Raw genomic sequence first — 22,639 nt, forward strand, 5'->3', positions numbered from 1 at the left:
CAGCATATAAAGCTGGGGAAAGAAGGAGGAAGGAGGGACCTTTGGAGTGATGGCGTTTGTCTTCCCAAGTAACCGCTACACGTGATGGAGCCCTGCTTTCCTGGAGATGGCTGAACACCTGCCTGCCGATGGGAAGTAGTGAATGAATTCCGTGTTTTGTTTTGCTTGCGCGCGTGGCTTTTGCTTTCCCTATTAAACTGTCTTTATCTCAACCCACGAGTTTTCTCACTTTTACCCTTCTGATTCTCTCCCCCATCCCATTGTGGGGGGAGTGAGCAAGTGGCTGTGTGGTGCTTAGGTGCTGGCTGGGGTTAAACCAGGTTAAACGTGTTTAGGGTTACTTTACTAAGCAGAAAATGGGGACAGGAGCCATTTCAGCTGTTCCCTTGCAATTGATCAGTGTTGATAACTGAGCACCATAATTTGCACACGAGCACCCATTGGGGCAGAGTGTGCCTTGATTAGGTATTCCTTGCTTTGCCAGAGATTTAGATTTGGTGTAGTCTCCTCCCCTTAATCCCCCCATTCCATTTTCCTCTGTCAGCAAACATTTGCCTATGTATTTGAGTTTCTTCTGGAGCTTTGATTTTTTTCTCAAGTGGTACTGTACTGTGATGAGAATTCCTCAAAATATTAATAATTAAAATTATTATTACAACAACAGAAGCTGATAGCCCTTGATAGAGGCAGAGCCTGTCTTTCCATTCCTCAATATCAAGGAATTCAAATGTTTTGGGACCTGGCTGGGGCCACAGTTTGACAGCAAGGTAGATGCAATGCAAAACCTGGTAGGACCAACCTTATTCATCTGTATGTCAAGGGCTACCTCTCAAGGCTCCTTAGTTCTTATCTTCTCACTGATGCTTACCCATCTGCTCTGTGGGTAATTTGCATTCCAGAGTGATTCATATAATTCACAGAGCACACAGGAAATTTGGCTTTTAAACAGAAAGAGGTTTTTACTCTGTAATTATCCTCCATACTATGCAACATAGAAAAGGAGGTGAACTGCATGACAGTGCAATGTCATGGAGTATTGTGTGAATCCGTTATGAATAGGAGCTCTTGCATGGCTGCTGGAAGAAGTATGATGCAGCTCCCATTAGGTTAATATACCCATACTACATTTTTGCAAATTCCAGTATCTGAGCTAGCTACGTTAAAGCTAGCATTGTGCTGTTTAGATGTACTCTAAAACACTCCAATCGATTCCAATCTCAATCCATATTCCTATCATATAACTATAATGGTTCAGAAAGAGCTATTAGGTGCATTAAGTTATTGTGAATTAAGATCAATACACAAAGCTTGGCTGCATCCTAATAGACCATTGCCATAGATCGCTTTGAAAGAAACCTTAGTCCCATTGCACAGCAATGGGAGATAGAGGTGGCAGGGAGGGTGGCTAACAATTTTTGCTTGTTTCTTCTAAATAGCACTAAACTAAATAGCATAATAAATCCAGAAGCCACCATTTGATTCAGGAAAAAAAAATCATTTAAAGTACTATAACTGAAAGCACAAACTCATGTCTTCTTGAAGATGACAATAAAACTGTCTTAAAAAAAGCAAGAGACTAAGCACGTGCATAAGGACACTGGTAAATAAAGGCCAAATATAAAATACCCTTCCTTTAATACGGTATTCAGCTTCTGGGACATGAATTAGCTTCTTGCTGCAAGCAAGGTGACTTTTCTGTTGGTACAACTGACTTTCTAATCAGTCTATTTGAAAAGCATAGGATCCGAGAACAGTGGTTTTCGATGCCAATACTGTTACACAGCCCGTTGGCACAATAGGATATTGAATGAATATAATACCTTAATTATCCAATATTTTGTAGGTTTGAAACCTTCATCTTTGTTTTAGTGTTATTAAGGGGTGGGGATTGTGTTATGTTTTGCAGCAACTTTTATAACCGTTGCTAGTGGGAGAATTTCTGTAATGAGAGAATGAAATGTTTCAATTAAATTTTGGTCATTGATTCTAACATGAAGTTATGTACATTGCTGTTCAATTAAAAATAACAAGCTGCTGTGCCGTTCTTAGCCAAATAAAATCCCCAAAACAGTGGTCAATAAAGCACTTGAGGAAATTAAGAATTTGGGGCTGCATATTTCACTGAAATCTTTTGAGGAAAGAAATGCAAAATGGCTAACATTTAAAAGTGGGAGAGTTAATTATTTTATGATTCAAGAAGAAAATAATTATGCCTAGCAACAAGACAGTAGCATCGTGTGCTTGAAAATGTTTTGGTTATGGTTTATGAGACTTAGTGCTTCTTGTCCATCGTAATGGCTGTGCTTGGTCATCCAGCAGCCATCGGAAAGGGAGTTGAGAGATCCAGTAATGAGAGTGAATTTCACTTTTGGGAGCAGTTTCTTTGCATTTGCAGGTGATGGGAATTTTAAAGTGTCACACTGAATATTTACTTCATGTGATTGCCGAGACTCTGCTTGGGCTATGTGAATCATTTAATGTGCCTGTGCATTGTTTCTAGAGTCAGTGCTGAGCACAGATCGACAGTCTTGCCCACAGACGAGCTTCATTTCTTGCTTCTGTTTTTTGCTCTTTCTTTCTACTTTCAGTAGAGAAGAAGGAAAGATTTAATGAATACATAGTCCCATTTAATGAATGCAGAGTGTCAGTATTAAAGTGTTATATCCCAGTGTGTTCAGAAATTTCTAATGAGTAGGCACAGAGGTCATTTTCATATGCTTTATGAATTCTAACTACCCATATAATTACCTTATTTCAAAATTCTCTTCCAAATGTAGTAGAAGCACATAAGGCCATCCATCTGCAGTTTTAGAGTCAACCCCAATATGTGTTGTAAATCCCAATCAGTTTCTCTGATGTCACAAGCCAATAACTTTTTGTTCACTTAATAATTTCTGCATAGCCTCCTGGCTAGGAAGTTTTTCTGCCTGTGCTAAGGGGAAAAGAGGATTCAGCTGAGCAGGAGAATAATTCCAAACATTTTGTTTTGCTTTTGCTTTTCCTTTTGTAAAGTATATCCTAGCATTTTTTTAGTGTTTTTATCTTTAGAGCAAGCATAAGACTCTCATAAATGTGTCATGGCTCCATATAGCTTCTATCCTGAAATAAGTCCTAACTTAAAGCCACAGAATCCACCCTTGTAATTACAGAGAAAATCTGTCTTGTAACCCGTTCAATGATCTCCTGATGATGTGGTGTGCATGTAAAATCATTAACAGCTGGGCTGGGACCACCATTTTGTTGTAAACAGGCCATTAAATGCAACTTTTTCTTCCTCTCTCATATTTAGTTAGAGTGCCATGTTGAAGATTTGAATGGTGCTTTTTCTGGTTTTTTCCAAGAGTGTTTTCTTTAATTTGTCTAAAAAGAGAGAATCTATAAAAAAATACCAAAACCTCCAAAACCTGATTTTCATTGAAGAACTAAAAGATGACTATCAAAAGCTTGGAATTTAAAGTCACTATTCTACTGGCTGCTAAAAATCATCCCAAATAGAGACTCTGGGTTTAGGGATATACTTTTTCCCTACATGTAAGTTGTCCCTGAACGCTTCACGAGCAATCGTTCTCTTGCTCTCCCTCCCTGCCTCCTCTAAGACCTGAATTTATAGCTTGACTTTATCATCCACCTCTGTAGCACAGTTACAAACCAATGTTTCTCTTTGACTGTCTAATTAATATAACCAAGTTAAACTCAGAGTAATTGTTCTTTTCTGCTATTTAGCTTAAGTATTGCTCCTTTTGTTTTCAAACGTGAAGGTCTTCTGTTCCCAAAAGCTTGTCTCTTCTTTCTTATTTTTAAGAACAAGGTAGTTTATTAGGTAGTCTAGTATAGGATATTAGGTATTATTAGGTAGTCTAGTATAGGATATGAAATGATTACTTCAGACCAACTATTACATCCAAATTATTGGCATATGTCTGAGAATTTCGTAAGAGTAAATAAAAACTATATTTTGTACTTTTAATCTTAGACTCTTGAAGCACTTATAAAACCTTGTGTTACTTCATTTTTATGTGCACCAGAACCTAAGTCCTGAATAGGCAAAACTGTTAGCCCTTTATCTTGTTGGAAAAAGCAATAAAGTGGAGCATTTTTTTCTATTAATCTTGAATCTAGACTGCTCCAAGCTCTATACTATCAACCTCTGATTTCCACTGATATGTGTAAAATAAAATAAATTCTCTATCCCCTACTTCCCACTGTGTAAAATTTGGGGCAAGGGTTTTGTGCCTATATTGCCCTGCTATCAGTTCTCCCTGGTGTAGGGCACGTTACAATCTGTGTTGTCCCCTTGCAGTTTTACCCTGGTAAGCAGTCCTTTCAAGAGTAAGACTTTTCTCTCCCTGAGTCTAGACATCTCATTTTTGGATCCCACCTTCCTTTGTTCTCATCTAATGCTTGCTTTCCTCTATTGGTTTTCCTGCATTTACACTCATGGTTTGCCAGAACACAGATACATATGTAAGTACAAATGTTTTAAAACATTAAAATAAGATAGAGGGAAAACAGTCTATGGTTAAGGCATTTGTTCCTGACCCAGCACACTTGGATTCACTTCTCAGCTGTACAGGTCATGAAATCTGTGCATTTCAGTTCTTCATGTGGAAAATGGTGGTGATAACTCTTCTTACTCAACCAACTATTTCAGTGATAAACCCTAATTTGTGAAATGTGCTCAAATAATATTGTGTTGCGCATCTGAAGATAGGTTCGGGTAAGATGTCTGAGCTGCTTAACCATCCCCTGATACGAAAAAGGGCACATTCTTGGTACATTCTCACTTCTGCTTGTACAGTCTTTCTGCATCGCTTGTCCTGGCTCTGGCATTTGTCTGGACCCCTGGCAATCAGATCAACTCACCTGACAAAAATTGAGTAGAATTACTTTAATAAAGGAACCAAGCATCACCAGAGCTATTGCCTGAGAAGGTAGCTAGTTGCTCTGGTGGGAGGAGGATGTTAAATTCTATCAGGCTTAATATGTAGCATGTTGTTAACCTATGTTAGTCTTAATGTGTAGCTTCTTACTTAAAAAGTTTTATGAACCTAGTGATAATAGATAAATGAATGGAGACAAGTGTTTTTGTGAGCTGCTTCTCCCATGTACTTACAGTATCATGTCATCTTTCCCAACATTTTCCTTTTTTTATGCCATGTTGCCTTAATCTTGGGTCTGCCTTTAGCCTTCCTAAGATGTGCTTGTCTGCTAGCATTTTGCAGCTTCTCTTGCTCGGGGGTAATCACCTCTGGAACCAGACTTCGCCTTCTTACAGCTGTAAAAAGCAGTATGCACAGCTTCACCCAATATAAACTTTACCTGTTTGCTGCTGACTTTCATTTTGCGGCAGGTAGTATTGGCCGTGTAGTGCTTAGCTGTCTACCAGGGTTAACCCACAACACTGTGTAAAATCCTTTGATCCACATCGAGTCTTAAACACATCCTCCTCTGTATCGGGGCAGCACAGCTTAGATCCCAAGAAGAAACCAGACAGTGATAACCGTGGAGCTGTTTTGAGAAGGAGCCCTTATCATGGGCTTAGTAGTGCTGCATTCAGTTGAGGGTAAAGTAGAACGCAAGTAGCTCCTTTCTTAAAGGATCTCCACTGAGGTTGGATGCAAAGCCATCCCCTAAATACATCTGATGGCTATGGGGCCCAGTGAGGCAGATCATCCATCTTGCAAAACCAAGAAGTTAAGGGGGAGCAATCCATTCATTTCATTTTTTTTTCCTCCAAAGAAGTCATGCACGTTGTGACTTCTTTGCTTTTCCAGACTTCCCTGACTTTATAGGCCTTCCTTTGATCACTTCACTGCATGCTGGAACAATTTAGGTTTGAAAGGACCCTTGGATGGCATCTGTGTGAAGCAGGGCTAATGTTAGAGCAGGTTGTTGAGGACTGTGTCCAGGTGAGTTTTGAGTATCTCCAAGGATGGTGATTGTATGACTTCTCTGAGAAAGACCTGTTTATATAGGCTGAATTACCACTTGCTTTGGGGAGAGAGTGTATCAGGATTTTCCTGAATTTATTGGGATCGAATGGAAGCTTCATCATCCAGGTGAATTTTGCCACCTCCGAATTAATTAGTTAACTTTTGAGTTTTTGACACCTACTTTCTGCAAGCTTATTTTTTGTTCTCATTGTTTTTCTGTTCAATAGGTGAGAAATGTATTGGCTGTTTTAGTTTTTGTTTTGTTTCGTCTTTCTTTCTAAAAGATCTCAAGGATGGAGACAATCTTTTTAACATCAGTATTGTAGGGATGTATATCTCTTTCCATAGGAGATATAACACCCTCCCAGTGTACAAAAAGGCAACTGGCATAGTTTCAGCTTGCAGCATTTATGGGGGGAAAAAATAAAGACAAATATTTTTGTCCTTTTTCAATGCCTTCTGAGAAATGTAAACGATTACAAAAAAACATAGCAATAGATTTGTTTTGTTTTGTTTGGAATATGATTAAATATTTTGCTGCTCCAGACTTCAACAGAAATTGAGAAGTGTTAGTTGGTTTGCATAAAGCTATTTGATTATTTATGTTTCATTAAATGTGTAGCACACTGGACATTGTTAGGGTTTTTTAAATCTCTCAACAGCAAACAATATTACATAGCTTAATAAAAGACTGAAATTAGTCATGACAAACTGCATTTTAAACAGTGTTTTAAATCAGTAAAATTAGCAATTGCTTTTTAACTAACTGAATAAAAATTCAGTTTATGAGCAACTATTTTCTAATAACTTAGAAGTGATAAGAATAAATCCTTTCTAATATGAAAATTATCAACTTCTGAAACACTCTTTGTACACACAAATCTTTAGAATTTTGTACATAATATGCTTAGATTGATAAATTACTTTTTTTTTTTTTTGGTGGCAACATTTTTTTCCAGCAGTTTTGAGTCTATATGTAGGGAATCTCTCATCCAAGTGATCAGCAAAGCTGAATTCACTTTGTATTTCATTTAGGAGAGGCTTTCATCAACTTAGCCTCAATTCCTTCAATGTTCTTGGAACCCAGGCACTGAAGAACTACTTTAAAAATTCACTTGCACTTGCTGTCCTCCATTTTTATTCCATTTGGCTGATCTTGGAAAATTTGGAAGAAATAGAGTGACATACTAAGAAACTAAAAATATTTAGTGAAGTATTAGTAAAAAATTTGTGAAAAGTGCCTTGGCTTCAAAGTCATTGACAGAGATGAGTAGTAGAATAATAAAGAAAAAAAATCATTTAAACAACAACAAAAATGCTTCTGGAGATACAATTAATGTTTGGACCACAAATACTATGGAAAATCAATTCTGTTTTCTTCTGTATGCTTGTGGGTTATGCAGACTAGGAGGAAGTGGTCAGGAAGTGGTTTCATGTGCTTGTCATGGCATGCCAGAACTAACTTTTTGCACCTCAGAATAGATGTTTCTGATAAACTCATACTAAATTACAACACCATGTAAAGAATTAAAAGAAGAAATGTAGCATATTTTAAAAAAAAAAAAACAAAACAAAACCTAAGTGTTACAGTGCCTTCATGCTTTTGGGGGGGATTTGATACTTTGGTCTACTTGGATAGATCAGACAGATGTTCTCAGATGAAATAAAGAATAAGTATAAGTGAGATCCATCTATGGTAAGTGTATGTTTTGTGCTCAGGAATATGATCTCGTTTTGTGTTTCATTTTAAAAAGATGTGAGGGAGAATGTCTGGAAATTAAATACTCAACAGGAAGAATAATAGCGAGGGGAAAAAAGACATTAAAGTTAGCCAAAATTCATCTTTTCTGAGCAGATTATTAGAGATATTAATAAAAAAAATGGAGAAAACAATTACAGATCTTGGGGAAAAGGAAAAGAAAAGCATATTGTTTGGAAATCTTACCAACCAATTCCAACTTTCAGTACCTATTTGCATCCTTTATTATGGTCATCTTTTTGATGACTATTCACCAGTAGTTCTTGTAGACAAACTTAAGTCCCATAACTGAGTCTCCCCAAACTAATCAAATGGATGCTCTTTGGATAGAACTATTTAAAGTCAACCAGCTTATATTCAGATTCACATTACAGTAGAAGGACAAGAGAAATGCATGTTCCTGCAGTACAGCCTATTTTTCCATGTTTTTCATTCCTTACAGCATGAATTAGTAGTTGTGTTTGTCAGATACAGTGTTTGCCCAGCCAGTGGAGACTGGTAGCGCTGTAGAATCCTCCGTATTTATGGACAGACATATAAGCGCATATCTGCCTTGCCGAGCGTAAGTGCGGACAGAAGGCATTATTGAAAAGCATTTCAGTGGTAATGTTACAACAGAAGATTTACTTCTGAAATACATAGTAGAGAAGAAAATTTGTTTGTTAAAGTAAATAGATAAAAAAATAGCATTTCACAGAATGCAAGAGGCACCACTAACAATGTGTTGTAGGAAAGTTTTGTATAAACAGTATTTAAATAGTTCCTCCTTTACTTTTAAAAAAAACAACACCCAAATGTGGCATGTAATTGCTTTACTAACAGTTGCCTTCTTTGTTTTCTATTTAGGAAGAGCCCTTTGTCATGGTGTCTGAAAATGTTCTGGGAAAACCGAAGAAGTATCAGGGCTTCTCAATAGACGTGTTGGAAGCCTTGGCCACTTACCTCGGCTTTAAATACGAAATTTATGTTGCACCAGATCACAAGTATGGGAGTCCTCAGGATGATGGGTCATGGAACGGACTGATAGGAGAACTGGTATTTAAGGTAAGGTTATTAATGACTTATTAAATGAGGTCATGTGATAAAGCCAGATAATACAGGGTATATTATGTTTGCATCAGCCAGTAAACTTTTTTAATGAGTCAGTGATAGCACTTTCTTCATTGCGTGTGTCGCCAGCATTTGATAGTATGCCTGGGTGCATTGGGCGGTAAAGAAAAAGCTAGAAATAGTGCTTGCTGGTAACTAAGAAGCAGGGCAATCTCTTTTTCCCAACCAAAGTACAGCAGTATGAAATCTGAATACAGTCAAATAATGGGATGCACAGCATCCTAATTAATTTGGCAAGACCTGACACAAATGAGTTGAAGAGGCTGTTCGAAAGAGGAAAAATTGGTGTTGCGGTAATTAAGTGATACATTACATAAATAATGTATAGCACTTAGAAAAATGTTGGTGTGATGAATACATGAAGTATATAATCAACAGAAAATGTTTTATTGATATATAATAACACATTATGTAGATGTATGAATCAAGACTAGTATGTTCTCTATTCTGTAATTAATAAACCATTTAGTCTACTTAATTTTACATTAAATGTTCAATATTGTATCAAAAATAAATTCAACCAAATAAACGTGTCATATTTTTCTTTTTTTTTTTCCCACTCTTCACATCTTGTCTGTTTGCAGTTTCTCCCATTGAGAGAGAAAGACAGGGCTGTGCAGACTATTCTGCTGATGTCTCATTTGTGCCGTGAACATATATAATTTATTTGCTCTTAGTTAACCTGTAGAGGCAGCTTTTACAGCTATAGAGACCTACATTTGTTGTTTTTCCTTAAATAACTTGTCGTGGTTTAACCTGGCAGGCAGCCAAATACCCCGCAGCCACTCACTCACTCCCCACCCCCCGCCCCCAGTGGGACGGGGAGAGAATCGGGAGGGTAAGAGTGAGAAAAACTCTGAGTTGAGATAAAGACAGTTTAATAAAACAGAAAAGGGAGAATAATAATGATAATGATAAAATATACAAAATAAGTGATGCACAATGCAATTGCTCACCACCCGCGCTGACCGATAACCAGGTAGCGATCGGTGCTTCCTGGATCACGCCTACCATTCATATACTGAGCATGATGTCACATGGTATGGAATACCCCATTAGCCAGCTGGGCTGGCTGTCCTGATTATGTTCCCTCCCATCTTGTGTACCTAGCTCAGTCAGTAGGCATGGGAGCTGTCCTTGGACTAGGAGGGTACTTAGCAACAACTGAAAACATCAGTGTGTTATCAACATTCTCCTCATACTAAATCCAAAACACAGCACTAGCAAGAAATTTAACCCTATCCCAGCCGAAACCAGGACATAACTGCAGTAGATATTGATGTAAATAACTTACTGGTTGTTTATGGAAGTGCTTTTCCAAATCTGCAGGTGGAATTTAATTGATAATCACAGCAACGAATAAGGAGCAGTGTTGTTAGATACAGGACCTAATCATTAAATACTTCAGCTAAAAGTTAACAAAATGCTGGACAAGAAAGAAAAAAAAAAAGGGAAAAAAAATTTTAAAATGGAAAAACGATCCCCATGGGAAAAAAAACTAGTGATAGGTTTAACATATTCTGCCTTCCTGAGCAGTAGGAAGCCTGTTGGAATGGAAAACCATCACACATGCTGGCACAGTTCATACATCTACACTGTGGTAACTTCGTTTGCCGTTTCCCTATGCCCTTACAAAGCTGGAACATGCAATGCTGTGATCATACAAGGTATGAGCCACTTAGAAAAGTGTATTTTCCGCCATCTTCTAAAAATCCCTCATCTAATTATGAGATGTAACACCACAATGGCCTATTGATTTATTTTTATCATTTTTTCTGCTCCTTAAATCTGATGTTATACTATACCCTACTCTCTACAGTGCTTGGCAAAGGACTCAGCAGGCCACTGCATAACACAAGCTGGAAGCGTCTTAGTCCTAGATGGCTCTGGAGATGGAAATGGGCCTGGAACATTTTTTATTTATTTGAAATGAATGATTCGTAAGGCAGAACTCATAACAACTGAAATCAAATGGTTCACTGAAAAATATGTATGGCATTCTTGTCCCCTTAGTAGGCAAGGACTCATATAACTCTAATAACACCCATAAGGTGGTAACCACCTAGATCTGTAAATAGATGTCATGAGTGGAACAGATCTACCAGTCTGTTATAATTTTGCTGTAAATGAGTCTTAATGGATATAAAATCTTTCTGTACAGTTAGAAAGTATGAAGAGTTAATGGAACTGCATTTGGAATTCAAAAAACATGTTTTCCCAATACTATGGCATGTATAATATTTCATCATCCTTACCCCTTATATAATTGACAGTAAAGGTTCTCTGTGTCCTCCTCTCCCATTCTCTGTCCCTCTTAAGGCAAAAGAGAACCTCTGGGTGAGCAGACAGTGTGTATCTACCCCTTACCAAGTTCAAGCTGTTCTTGAAAGGTTGGTTTCTTATTCATGGTGAAATGAGTTCTGCTCCCAGAACTCAAATATCTATCTGTTTGGCAACTTTGTAAGAGGAAGCAAAGGAGCAGAGAATAGTTTTAAATTAAAGGTCTAACCTGTTTAAAACAGAGTGTTTCCTTGTTTTCCCAACCAAGTCTTACATGATAGTAAGGCCAACATGTGGAGGAAATCCAGAAACAGAGGGAGTGCTCTTTGTCTGTTAGTGCATGAGCCAGAAATTAGTTGGGAACAGTGTATTTCTGCAAAAGACAAGTCCCACTCAAGGGTAACAGAAAATAGCTGTCTTCTCCTTTTGAGTGCATCTCATTGAGAAGGATGTCTGTGGCCACTACTGAAAGATGTACCATATGAAATGGCAGTTGCTATAGCAAGCACATAATTTCTGTGTTCAAGATCAACATATGCTGTTTGCATTAACATGATTCAGCATGCAACAGGCTCTGATGCAGGTCCAGGTATCAGTGAGGCAGTCCTGGGCTGCTCCTGTTTGCAGCAGCTCTGCTTGGGCTGCAGTGCAGGGCAGAAGCCCTGCGGTGCCAAGTACATGCCCTAGGACCACAGCTGACCTCACGGACATGAGATTATGCCAAGTTCACTCTGTTCCAGCTTTGAAGACAAGGTTCCTGTTGGCTGCTAAAATAGGAGCTGGAATCAGCAGATCAAAGCAACTGGTCTTTAATTTGAATTTGCAAACTTATTCAAGCCTCCCCTCCTTTGACCGTCAAGACCTGTATTAGGTACACTTGCTCCATACACCTTCTTCTGTCAAAATAAACTGAATGTAACCGTGCTATGGTAAGCTTTCCATTTGCTGAGCACCTGAACCAGAAGGTCCACAGAGGATAAATGCTCTTTGAGAGAGGCACGTGGTGCTCTTGCTCCTCTCCTGTCAAATGACCGGGGCTTTTAGCGTGTCCCACAGAGCTTCAGCTCACAAACATGATTAGTTCAGAAAGCAGCAGCTTTCTGTGGAGGGGCTAAAATCATCTCAGGGGAGCAGCGCTTTACCGCAAATCTTCCTCTTGCTGTTAGTTATCTGTGGCTTTTCACAACGCTTTCTTTAGTTGCCATCAAGTCTGCATTACCAGAGGGATGAGCCTGTGTGACAGGCAAGAGAAGAGGCTAATGCCACTTCTGGGAGAGGACAGTAGGCTTTCCAGCACGGCTCTGGACTTCCCAGTGGTATTCAAATCCATCAACCATTATTTCCCACATTTCACTCTGCTACCTTGATTGATAGGATGTTTTTTCCAATGAGGAGTCATCAGGAAGCAAATAGCATAGGGAAAACTGCCTGATTCCACTTAGGTCCATCAGAAAAGGAAAACTAATTACATGCCTAAACATTTCTAAGAGAAACTGCAAGCCAAGTAGAATCCTCTTATAAGTATCTTTTTTTAATGCATCTTCCTAAGGGGAGTAGCATAGGAAGGAAGAAAGCATACAGGGAGGACAAATTGAGAAGAAAAAATAATAGCTGAGTAAAAGGAGAATTATTTGGATGTATGCGTGTTAACTTGAGCAAAAATGTCTCTGATTAGTTTTTGCATGTCCATATTAATAACTGCGTAACATGTGGGACTGTGGTTTATTGTTTCCAGCATTCATTGAAACTTGATTTAACATTGAAAATGGATACAATGAAAGGCCTCATGGGAGCAGTTTAAAGTAGATTCATTTATTTTCCCTGTTCTTGGTCATGAACCACAGGAGTCATCATAAGATTGCTTTTTGTGTGTATGAGATGTGCTTGCTTAAGCAATAGCATAGGGGCATTTCAGGGATTTCTAGGCTTTGCTGATGAGCAAGCTGGTCCTGTGACACCAGTAACAAAGCTATAAGACCCATTTGGTCTTTTTTTTTTATTTTCTGATTCTGGTAATGTTGCTCTACAATGACCTCAGGAGAACTGCTGTTAACGGATATAAATTCCTAAGCAGGTCACGTAAAGAAAAATAATGCCCTCTGCTGTTTTTTTCAGTCAGTCAGTTTCATTCATCAGAAATGTGTCAAACAGACATCTAAGATTCTGATAGTTGGTTGATTTTGGCACTGTGAAAACTTAGTGAGTGGAGAGTTTTACATGTTTATAATTCAGATTGGCAGCTTTACATCTAAATATTGATGTAATTGCATGCATTTGCATTTCTATCTCAGAAGCACTAAGTGAACCTTGATTTCTTCAAACTGATGTCTTCTGTGATCCAATTTGATGTGTTAATGATAAGCATTTGATTTTTTTCATCTTCCAATTTTGATACAAGTTGACAGAATCTATATGTAATTAAGAATGCTCACCGTCAGTAGATCAACTATTAAGTTAAGCCTAAGCTTGGTTTTGTGCTAAACATATAGTTTTCTGGTAAATTGGTGTTTATGATTCAATTTAGTAAGTTGAGAATATGAGTTGTCATATTTCAGTGTAAGTTTTTTTTTTAAACAGCTAAACACAGGAGTACTGAGAGATCAGAACTTAATTCTCTTCTTTCTATTTTTTACTTTACTACCACTAACCAATCACAAGACATAATTATATCACAATTGCTGCTGCAGTATGACAAAGGAAATGCAACATTTCCACTAACACAACGTTGTTCCTCTGTCATAGCTGGCTGATAACCAGAGTGGAACCATAATGCTGGGGAATTCAGAGAGACTGCTCCCCAGAGATGTAAAATAGAAGCAGTATTTCCACAGATACTACATACTGCGCTTTTTCGTGCAATGCCCTTCAATGTATTTCATGGAGAAATATGTTTCCCTTTAAAAAAGGGGGGAAAAAGCAAAAAAAATTCTATTAGTGATTCAGTCCTACAATAATCTATTATTTGGTAAAGGTATGTTTACTTATGTATATTGCTTTTCAGTGGAGAATCTTTAAACGGCTTACAAATACAACTTGAATTAACACCCCACAATAATCTAGTGTGGTAGGGAAGTATTCTAGTAACATGCTGATAATTAAGAACACAGCTAAAGTTAAACATCAGGAGCTAAGTCTAGGACTTTTTGTTTCCATGTGCCCTCTTTTAACCCTGAATTCCTATTTCACTTTTTGATATACATTCAGGAAAAAAACCCAAAATAACCCTTATTCATTAAATATAACCATATTTTTATGTTTGACTTTTACATTTGTAAATTATTTTTAAAACATGTTTATATTCACAATTGTGGAAAACAGTTCAAATAATGACTGCTTTGCAATTTGCTCACTGGAGCTAGGACTTAACCGTTAGTAGATACTGTGGATCACTCAAGCACTTGTTGACCAGAAGTTTTATAATCAGAGGATAGAGACTCAGATGATCTGAATGTTTCCATGGAAAATTCTGATGAAATTTTTACTTGGATTAGTGACTGAGTTTGCTGCTCCCATGGGCAAAGGACAGTTAAATCATCACTCACAAAAATTGTTAGGTAGGGAGATGAAGTGAATTCATGAAGCCATGCTTTCAACTGTGCACATCAACACAGCTTCACTTAAGACACTAGAGAATCTAACCCACAAATTAAAGCTGAAGCTCTATTTCAAGGCTTTTAAGCAAATCAATATTTTCAAATACCCTTTTGTCCAAATCACCACTTTCTCAAGCCAGTGAACAATTAATATAAAGTTAAAGTAACTTTTTAATGATTTAAATTATTTTAAACCAAAGTCTTAAGTGCATTGTGATTAAAAGTATGTTTGTACCATTGGCTGCAGAGTGTTTTGCAGACGGTATTAAAAGAGCCCAGATGATATGCAAATTTGATTCTAATCAGTTTCAGCTGCCATACCTTCCCACTTAATATTTCACATCAAATTTCTAAGGAGCTAGTAATCTCTGCTTTCTTTGGGTAAGAAGAAAGAAATTCAAGAGAGTTAATAAGATTTGACACAGTACTGAGACTTTCAAGCCTTTGTGCTCTCCTCACCCTCTTCTAAAGGACCACACACTGCTTTAGGCGGAACAGAAATGGATTAAATCAAACTAGTAGCAGCTTAAAGTATTTTAAGTACTCTTTTTCATATTAAAATATCTAGAATTTATAGTCTTTTTGTTCAGTATTTGGGCTTTTTAAAATGGTGTTAATGTGTCTGCTTTAAATACACTTTCTTGTTTTTACTGCAGTTATAACTGTACGTGTGAAAAGTAAAATAGGACCTGCTGTAGTTGTGCCTAATGCCTCTGGAGACCTAATACCCAGACATGCTGTGAAATACAATTGTTAGATGAGGGAATGTTATTCATCCTTTTCTCATCTGACATGGGTTCTTTAAATTACAAAAAAATGTAAATAGCACAAAGAAAGTCCAAGGTAGCTGCAGGACAGGTTGGCATAGAGAGGAATACTTAGCAGGAGGATATAGAGGAATAAATAGTAAAGGAACTGCGGAACTGCATGGAATATCTGCTCTTCTGCACTTCAGACTCTGCAGCCAAAATTGATGTTTTTCGGAATTTCAAGCACCCCCAAAATCCCAGGATATATGAAATGCCCGTTACCGTGCAGTGGCCCTTTGTCATGATCATCATATCATCAAAATGTTGGATATCTCATGGCTCTGTGAGGCAACTAATTTACTCTGATTGGAAATGCTATACGCAAGGTCTGCCTTTTGCCACAATGACAATGATGGCTTTCGTAAGCCAGGCTGAGAAAAATGACCGCAAGTAGATTTCCTCCAGCTATTACATGTATTTGAAGTATTTTGATTCCTTGGAAAATAACGATGTGGAGAGCTAATGTGCCCAAGTCCACCAAGTGGGTACAGCTATTCTGTTCAAGCCTTAGTCACATTTCTGTGTTCACATATAGGATGCTTAAGACATTGGCCTTGGCATCTGCTTCTTGATAAGTTTAGGTGCTATAAATCACAGAGGAACAAAGATCTTTTCTGTAGCGCCTACTTATGCATGTTGTTTTCTCTCCCTCTTTCCTCAGAGAGCTGATATAGGGATCTCTGCCCTAACCATCACCCCCGACAGGGAAAATGTGGTGGACTTCACAACGCGTTACATGGACTACTCAGTGGGTGTTCTGCTTCGAAAGGCAGAGAAGACAGTGGACATGTTTGCCTGCTTGGCACCATTTGACCTCTCCCTGTGGGCATGCATAGCTGGCACTGTACTGTTAGTAGGGCTACTGGTCTACCTCTTGAACTGGCTCAACCCCCCACGCCTTCAGATGGGATCCATGACCTCCACAACCCTCTACAACTCCATGTGGTTTGTGTATGGATCCTTTGTGCAACAAGGTAAGAGACAGAAGGAGACTCTGCCTTCGAGAAAAAACCTATATATCCTCCCCATTGCCATAGAGACCTTCCTCTTCCCTGCATCCCTCCCACAGCCCATGAGGGACTGGGAGCACTGGAAAGCCTTGTGCTGTAAGGTTTCTAAGACATTTGGCTTCCCGGTGTGGGAACCGTGAGAAGTTCAGAGCACCACATGCTAGCTTGTTTTGATTTGTAGTTGTCTAATTAGAGAAAGATTATTTTTCTCTGGAAAAAAAAAGTACTTATCATCTGGAGAATTATTCATAGTTAATGTGAGTGCTATGTTCTTAGGCAGTCAGACAGAAAATGTTGGGATTTGGCTTTTGAACTAAGTTTAGACTAGTCACCAGTGCTAAATGGTCTTATTGTATCCGATATTCTTTCCTCCTTCTTCTGATTTATCTTAGGTTTCCTATATAATGTTTAGACTCAACCTTCTCTGGCCTTCCTGGATGTTTTCTCAATCCCCTCTAGCATCTGGTGTAGCCCAATTCTGTTTATATTCCCACGTCCTTCACAATCTACCTCTTCCGGCAGAGCTTTAAGCACGCATCCTAAAGACATCAGGGACTACAGATCTTAGCTTGGTATATACTACTTAAAATTCTGGTCTACAAATTAGGGTTGTAATGCCAAGTGGAATAAGAAAACACAGCTTCATATGAGAACAAAGAAGATTTAGATACTAACACTGGACAACAAAACAGAATTAATACCTTCTGGCATATCCATGTAATCGTTCATCAGTCACTTCTGGCACTGCAGGTACACCTATTTGTAATTGCACAGAGCATCTGCTCTACAAAGAGCCATGGCCACTGCAGCCTTAAAACTCCCAGATAGTTTTTTCAGATTTTAACATGAATTTGGATGGAACACTGTAGGTAAAAGCATCATATTTATGTAACACTGGCAACATGTAATTTAGAAATTACATTATTCCCTATTAGAAACAATCAGATGACATCCATAAAAGCTAAAGGTATGCATGAAAATCAAGTATGAAACTCCTAGAAGGGAAAAAAGCTGAATTAACACCACCATCCAAAAAAAGATGAAAAGCTGAAGTTGAGAATTTCCACAAGAGGTGTGATTTTAAACACATCGACTTAGAGACATTACTTTTACAATTATCATTTTCATTGAGTAGTGATGGCCAGCTGAGGAGAGCTGAAGAGATTGTTTCATGTTTGTTGTGGATTTTTTTTAAGGAAAACCAAAGACTTCAGAGCCAGCTGAGAGCTGCAAAAGTTTTTTGAATGTATGTGGGTGGGTTCATAAAGTTTTCTATCCAAAATATTCCAAGTGTAACTGTTTAGGGAATCCAACTGTGAGAGAGCAGCTGGTCCGTTACAGAACTAGACTCATTACATCTGTCTGCTTGTTATGTTAAAACTTGTGAATTAGTTTCTTTCCTGCATGAATGTGAGTAATTTTACATAGGTTTATTGCTTGGTATTAGCCTTAGCATCCCTGCTGTACTCCCAACATCATTAGTCCCTAAAAGCTTTATAGGAGACTGCCCAGCAAAGGTTTAAAGGAGGCAAAGCTAGTTTAATCACACACTTCAATCTCATGAATTATTATCTGAATTGTTTGCCTTATGTCTATCTAAGCCTGTGTTGCCCAGTGTCCCGAAGTTTCGTAAGTCATAGCTCCAGAGTAGTAGCCTGCAAGGGAGCCCTTCAATAGATGCTCAGTTAGCTTACAAAGAAAAGGTTTTTCTGACCAGTCAGTAAAAGTGAGTGCTTGAGGAAGGCTTAGAGGGAAGCCTTGAATTAAGCATGAAGATGAGGAAGAAATTAGATTAAAAGAAATGAGACCAGATGACAAAAAAGCAGAATTTACTGGAAAAAGCAAAGAAAAGGAATTTGCTCAAGATCTGCATCCGCTCCCCATGGTAAGAGGGTCATGAGGTGCAACTCAGTATTAGAAAAACCTGCTGGTGGGACATGGCAGCTGGGAGCACCAAAATTGTTCTGGGACTTCAGAAAAAGAAATTCACAGAACTTGGAAGGTGAGAGGCATTTATTTACAGAGAGAGAGATCTTATCACCCTACCAAGTAGATTTTCAGCACAACTCTTTAGAATCCACTAAAATAATATAAAATGTTCACTTGGTTCCTACTGAGTGAGGGGAAGCTATAGATATATCTCTCCTTCAAACAAGAGGACAGTCCTTAATTTGCTAGAAGGAAAAATGACACAAATTTAATAGAGTTGATACAAAATATATGAAACTTACAGACCAATTTAAACATAAAGACTCAGAAGACCTCACAAATCCAGTGCAAAAGAGTAAAAGATCCCTTTATAATGTCAGCCTGTGTTTCACATTCAATTTGAATATAACAAAAACTGTATTAGCTGAAGTGCTATTGTTTACTAACCTTTGTAAATACAGACAAATGGAAGTAATTTCCATTGACAGGCTAACTGGCTGTTGTGGTAATTTTGCTTCTGTTTTCACTCATCAGCTCTTCATTCAACAGAAAAACTCCGCAGGTTTTATTTGTTTTGGAGTAGCAAATCTGTTGCTATTAATTGTGATTGGCATATCTTAAGTGTGGCAGCATGGGACATTTCAAATACTGTCACGTTCACTTAAGAAGTCATTCAGCTGCTGATTTAAAACATGACAAGGTACTCATTTCTATCAAAACATACAGCCAAAGATGCTTTTATATCCTCCACTGAGAGAAACAAAGGAGCGTAAACCAATGATTGCTAGTGCTTTGATAGTGGTGGCTTCTTTCTTTGGGGCTAGTGAGCGCATTCTGGCATCGTCTTCTCTTTCTTTCCTCTAGCTAGAGGAAAGATTTGCAAGCACGCAGGCTGGCTTCAGACCTCCAATGGCTCTGAAGACAAAGAGGCCTTTGGAGAAAAAATACAAGTCATTTTTTAGGGAAACTCATAACCTATTTTGATTGAAACAGAAAGGACTTCTTTTGCTTGTTTCTTCTGAAATAGTTTAAAACTCTGCAGATTTACCAGGTAGCTTCAGACTGCTGTGTAACTTCATATTTTCTTTCAGCCTTGACTCTGATGTTCTGATCAAATTCTATTAAAAAGTTTTAACCTTTTGCAATTTTTGAAACATCAGAGAAAAATGCTGTGTCATTATCTGTGGACTAGAGTCAGCACAGACCAGTCCAATAGTTTTTAAGGAAGGTCTGTGATTACTGTCATACTCGGTAGCAAAATTTAACTATTTTTAATTGTTTCCTTAAAGGTAGACTGAAACTTAATGTCACTGCTTCTTATATCATTTAAACTTAGGTCTTGAACTTGGCTTTCAATTTCTTTTTTCCCCATATTGGAGTGACCAGTCTAGGTACCGTTTTGAGACTCTCTTAATATAGAGGTATATTTTCTCTCAGTTGCCCCTTTAATTTTATGTTCATTCATTACAGAGATCAGTGTGTATGTATTTATATATGTTATTTTTGTAATTTTAAGATACATGTGATTTTTTATTAGAAGAGACAATTTTGAGGATAGAGCTGCAATGTAACTGGGGAGGCTCAATTAATATAAAAGTGTATAAACTGCAAAGTGGGTTTTTTTTATTCTGTACTCAAGCCCTTCATTTAAATGAAAAATGATGGCCAGTGCATTCATTCAGCAGAAAAACTCTGCAAGTTTGATTTGTCTTCCTACCCAATATACCCACTGAATCTGCAATATACTGTGACCACTAAGGTGGCAGAGAATTTTCGTGATCTTGGCTGTGCAGTGCTGTGGATTTTATTAAAAACAAATGCTTCTGACCCTGAACTACTCATCCAGGCATGAGTTTCTGTAACACACATCTATTATCTCTGAGTTGTTTATTTATGTCTAAAGAGGAAGCAAATTCATAGATTCAGACTGTGGAGGATTTCAGTTATGTTGAAATTTAGTGTCATGACTTCCGAATTTGTTCTTTTCCACTTGCTCATCTTAGAAAACTAAGTGGCAAAAGCTCAGTATTTTGCTTCTTTTCACAATTAACTTTTGTCAGTTGGACAGAAAATGCTAAGGTTTCCTTTTCAGTAGCTTTCCTCTGTCTCTCCCTCCATATTTCCCCTTGGCTTCTCAATCCACTCCTCACAGGTTTTGCTCTCTGGCTACCTGACACTGCAACTGGTGGTCACCATTGCTGCAGCTTTCTTCTTGGGTATCACCTGTGACCCCACTGGTCGTACTGCTCCTGCTCTTTCCCATTGACTTGGCTCCTTCCTAGGCCTCTATTGTTACATATTCAACAAAGAGAAGTCCTGCCCCTGGGGAGGAACCACCCCATGCACCAGTGCATTCTAGGGGTCACCCAGCTGACTGAGCACTGGCACAGGTTGAAAAGCCATCTGGATACGGTCCAAAACAACTGGCTCTAGGTGGCCCTGCTTGGGCGGGGGGTATTTGCACAAGATGACCTTCAGAGGTCCCTTTCTACCTCAACCAGGCTGAGTGATATATTATAATGCTATATTATATTAGTCTTTGCTCAACTTTTGTAGTATTCTATACAACCGCATTTTACTTTCTCTTCAGCCCTGGTATTGTTGCTATTCCCTCAAATTTTGCCCTCATTGGAACATGCCAATATTGGAAACCTGCCATATGAACAGGGACCAAAGAACTGTCTCAGAGAGGAAATTTGGTTTACTAAAAATTTTACTAAAAACTTCATCGAGATTAACTGAATCAACTCGCTGCAATGGCACAATGTCTATTTATACTTGCTGAGAATCTAGTTTAATCTCCTGAAGGTTTTCTATTAGCTTCCTATTACTTTATGGGCTCTTGTTATGAAATACTCTGGAGAGCACTCTGCTCTCACCACTACTGGAGAAAACCAATGATTTAAGAAACAGAAGTTCAGGATTTAGAGTTATTCCCAACCCTTTTTATATAGTAGATAGTTTTTTGAGACAGGTGAAATGCTGCATAATTATTACCAACAACTTGCAGAGGAATGTTCTAGAGGATTTTATTTTGAGAACAGCCTCTCAAATTTTGCTTCAGAATACAGTGATAAGCCTACTTAGTTTAATACAATTCAACTGAATATAGACAAAGTCATGAAATTATATAGAAATTACAATGGTTTGTATTTAATATAAAAGACACAAAAGAAAGACTTTGTCTCTCTCTTATCCCACTCTGTTCATTTTACTTTGAATTTTTCTGTAAGAGGAGGTATTTCTGAACTGGGCTGGCAGGATTTGAGATTATGCAGGTAAAGATGCAAGGCTCTGTTTCACTTGGAAATGTCTGTTAGAAAGAGAACCAGGCAGATGATTTTTTTTTTTTTTTTTTTTGCTATAACAGGAAATATCTTTAAAATGGCTGAATCATTCAAGATTTAATCACTTCTCAGTGACTGCAGCAAAACAAACATTCCTTATAGTTTTATAAATAGGGTTTGACCATAGGATAATTGGTGCTTAAAGTATTACCCAGAAAAGTATTATTTTCTTCAGAGATCTTGATACTCTTGCTTAATCCAGCAAAGTTATGAAAAGAATGATGTGAAAGCATCACTGGTGGGCCATTTTTTTATCCACTTATGTTTTGGTTAATTTAAAATGCTGGTCACAACTGGAGGTGTTGATTGGTCATCAGTGGTGTCAGTAATGACCAATTATGTTCGTAATGCCCAGTAAATGAGCAAATCTTACTGTTTGCCTTGTTTAAATTACATTTCATAAGAGCAATAAAATAGACTCCAAGCCTTGGCACTTCTAAGTCATTATAATACTTCTCGGATGGTTAACGCTGCTCAGACTTCTCAGTCTTGTTCCTTGTATAACCACCCAAGGCGTGATATAATCCTCCTGAAATGCACTGCCTGGAGTGTGCTGTTGCTTAATAAATTACTCCATCTTGCTTATCTCACTCTTGGCATATCCCTATCAGCAGGAGACCATTATGCTGTAACAATGTATTTTCTTAGTGACATTTTCTCTTAATTAACTATACACTAATCTCTAAATATTTAATATTCAGGGGAAAATCCTAAAAGCGTTTTGAAAAAAATGTGTTAGAAATCAATTCTATCTTCACATGCAATATTTAGTGGTGAAACCTAATTATTTTTTAAGTTTAGCAAATCAAAAAAGATCCAGTATAAAGGCTTTAGGACTAAGACCTAGTTCCTAATTTACACTCTGCATC

General features: G+C 37.9%; 1 protein-coding gene across 1 annotated transcript in view; it reads left to right on the forward strand.

The window, feature by feature from the left end:
• LOC104082697 (glutamate receptor ionotropic, delta-2) overlaps positions 1 to 16,458 on the forward strand; it is a gene marked incomplete at both ends in the record, with an annotated part of 104,786 nt that extends 88,328 nt beyond the window's left edge. The window contains 2 exons of the mRNA XM_009585915.1: positions 8,539 to 8,736; positions 16,146 to 16,458. Coding sequence (XP_009584210.1) covers positions 8,539 to 8,736; positions 16,146 to 16,458 — 511 coding nt within the window. The remainder of the gene's footprint in view (positions 1 to 8,538; positions 8,737 to 16,145) is intronic.
• Between the last annotated feature and the right edge of the window lie 6,181 nt (positions 16,459 to 22,639).

Source organism: Fulmarus glacialis, unplaced genomic scaffold (assembly GCF_000690835.1).
Source record: "Fulmarus glacialis isolate BGI_N327 unplaced genomic scaffold, ASM69083v1 scaffold4669, whole genome shotgun sequence".
Taxonomy (NCBI): Eukaryota; Metazoa; Chordata; class Aves; order Procellariiformes; family Procellariidae; genus Fulmarus; species Fulmarus glacialis.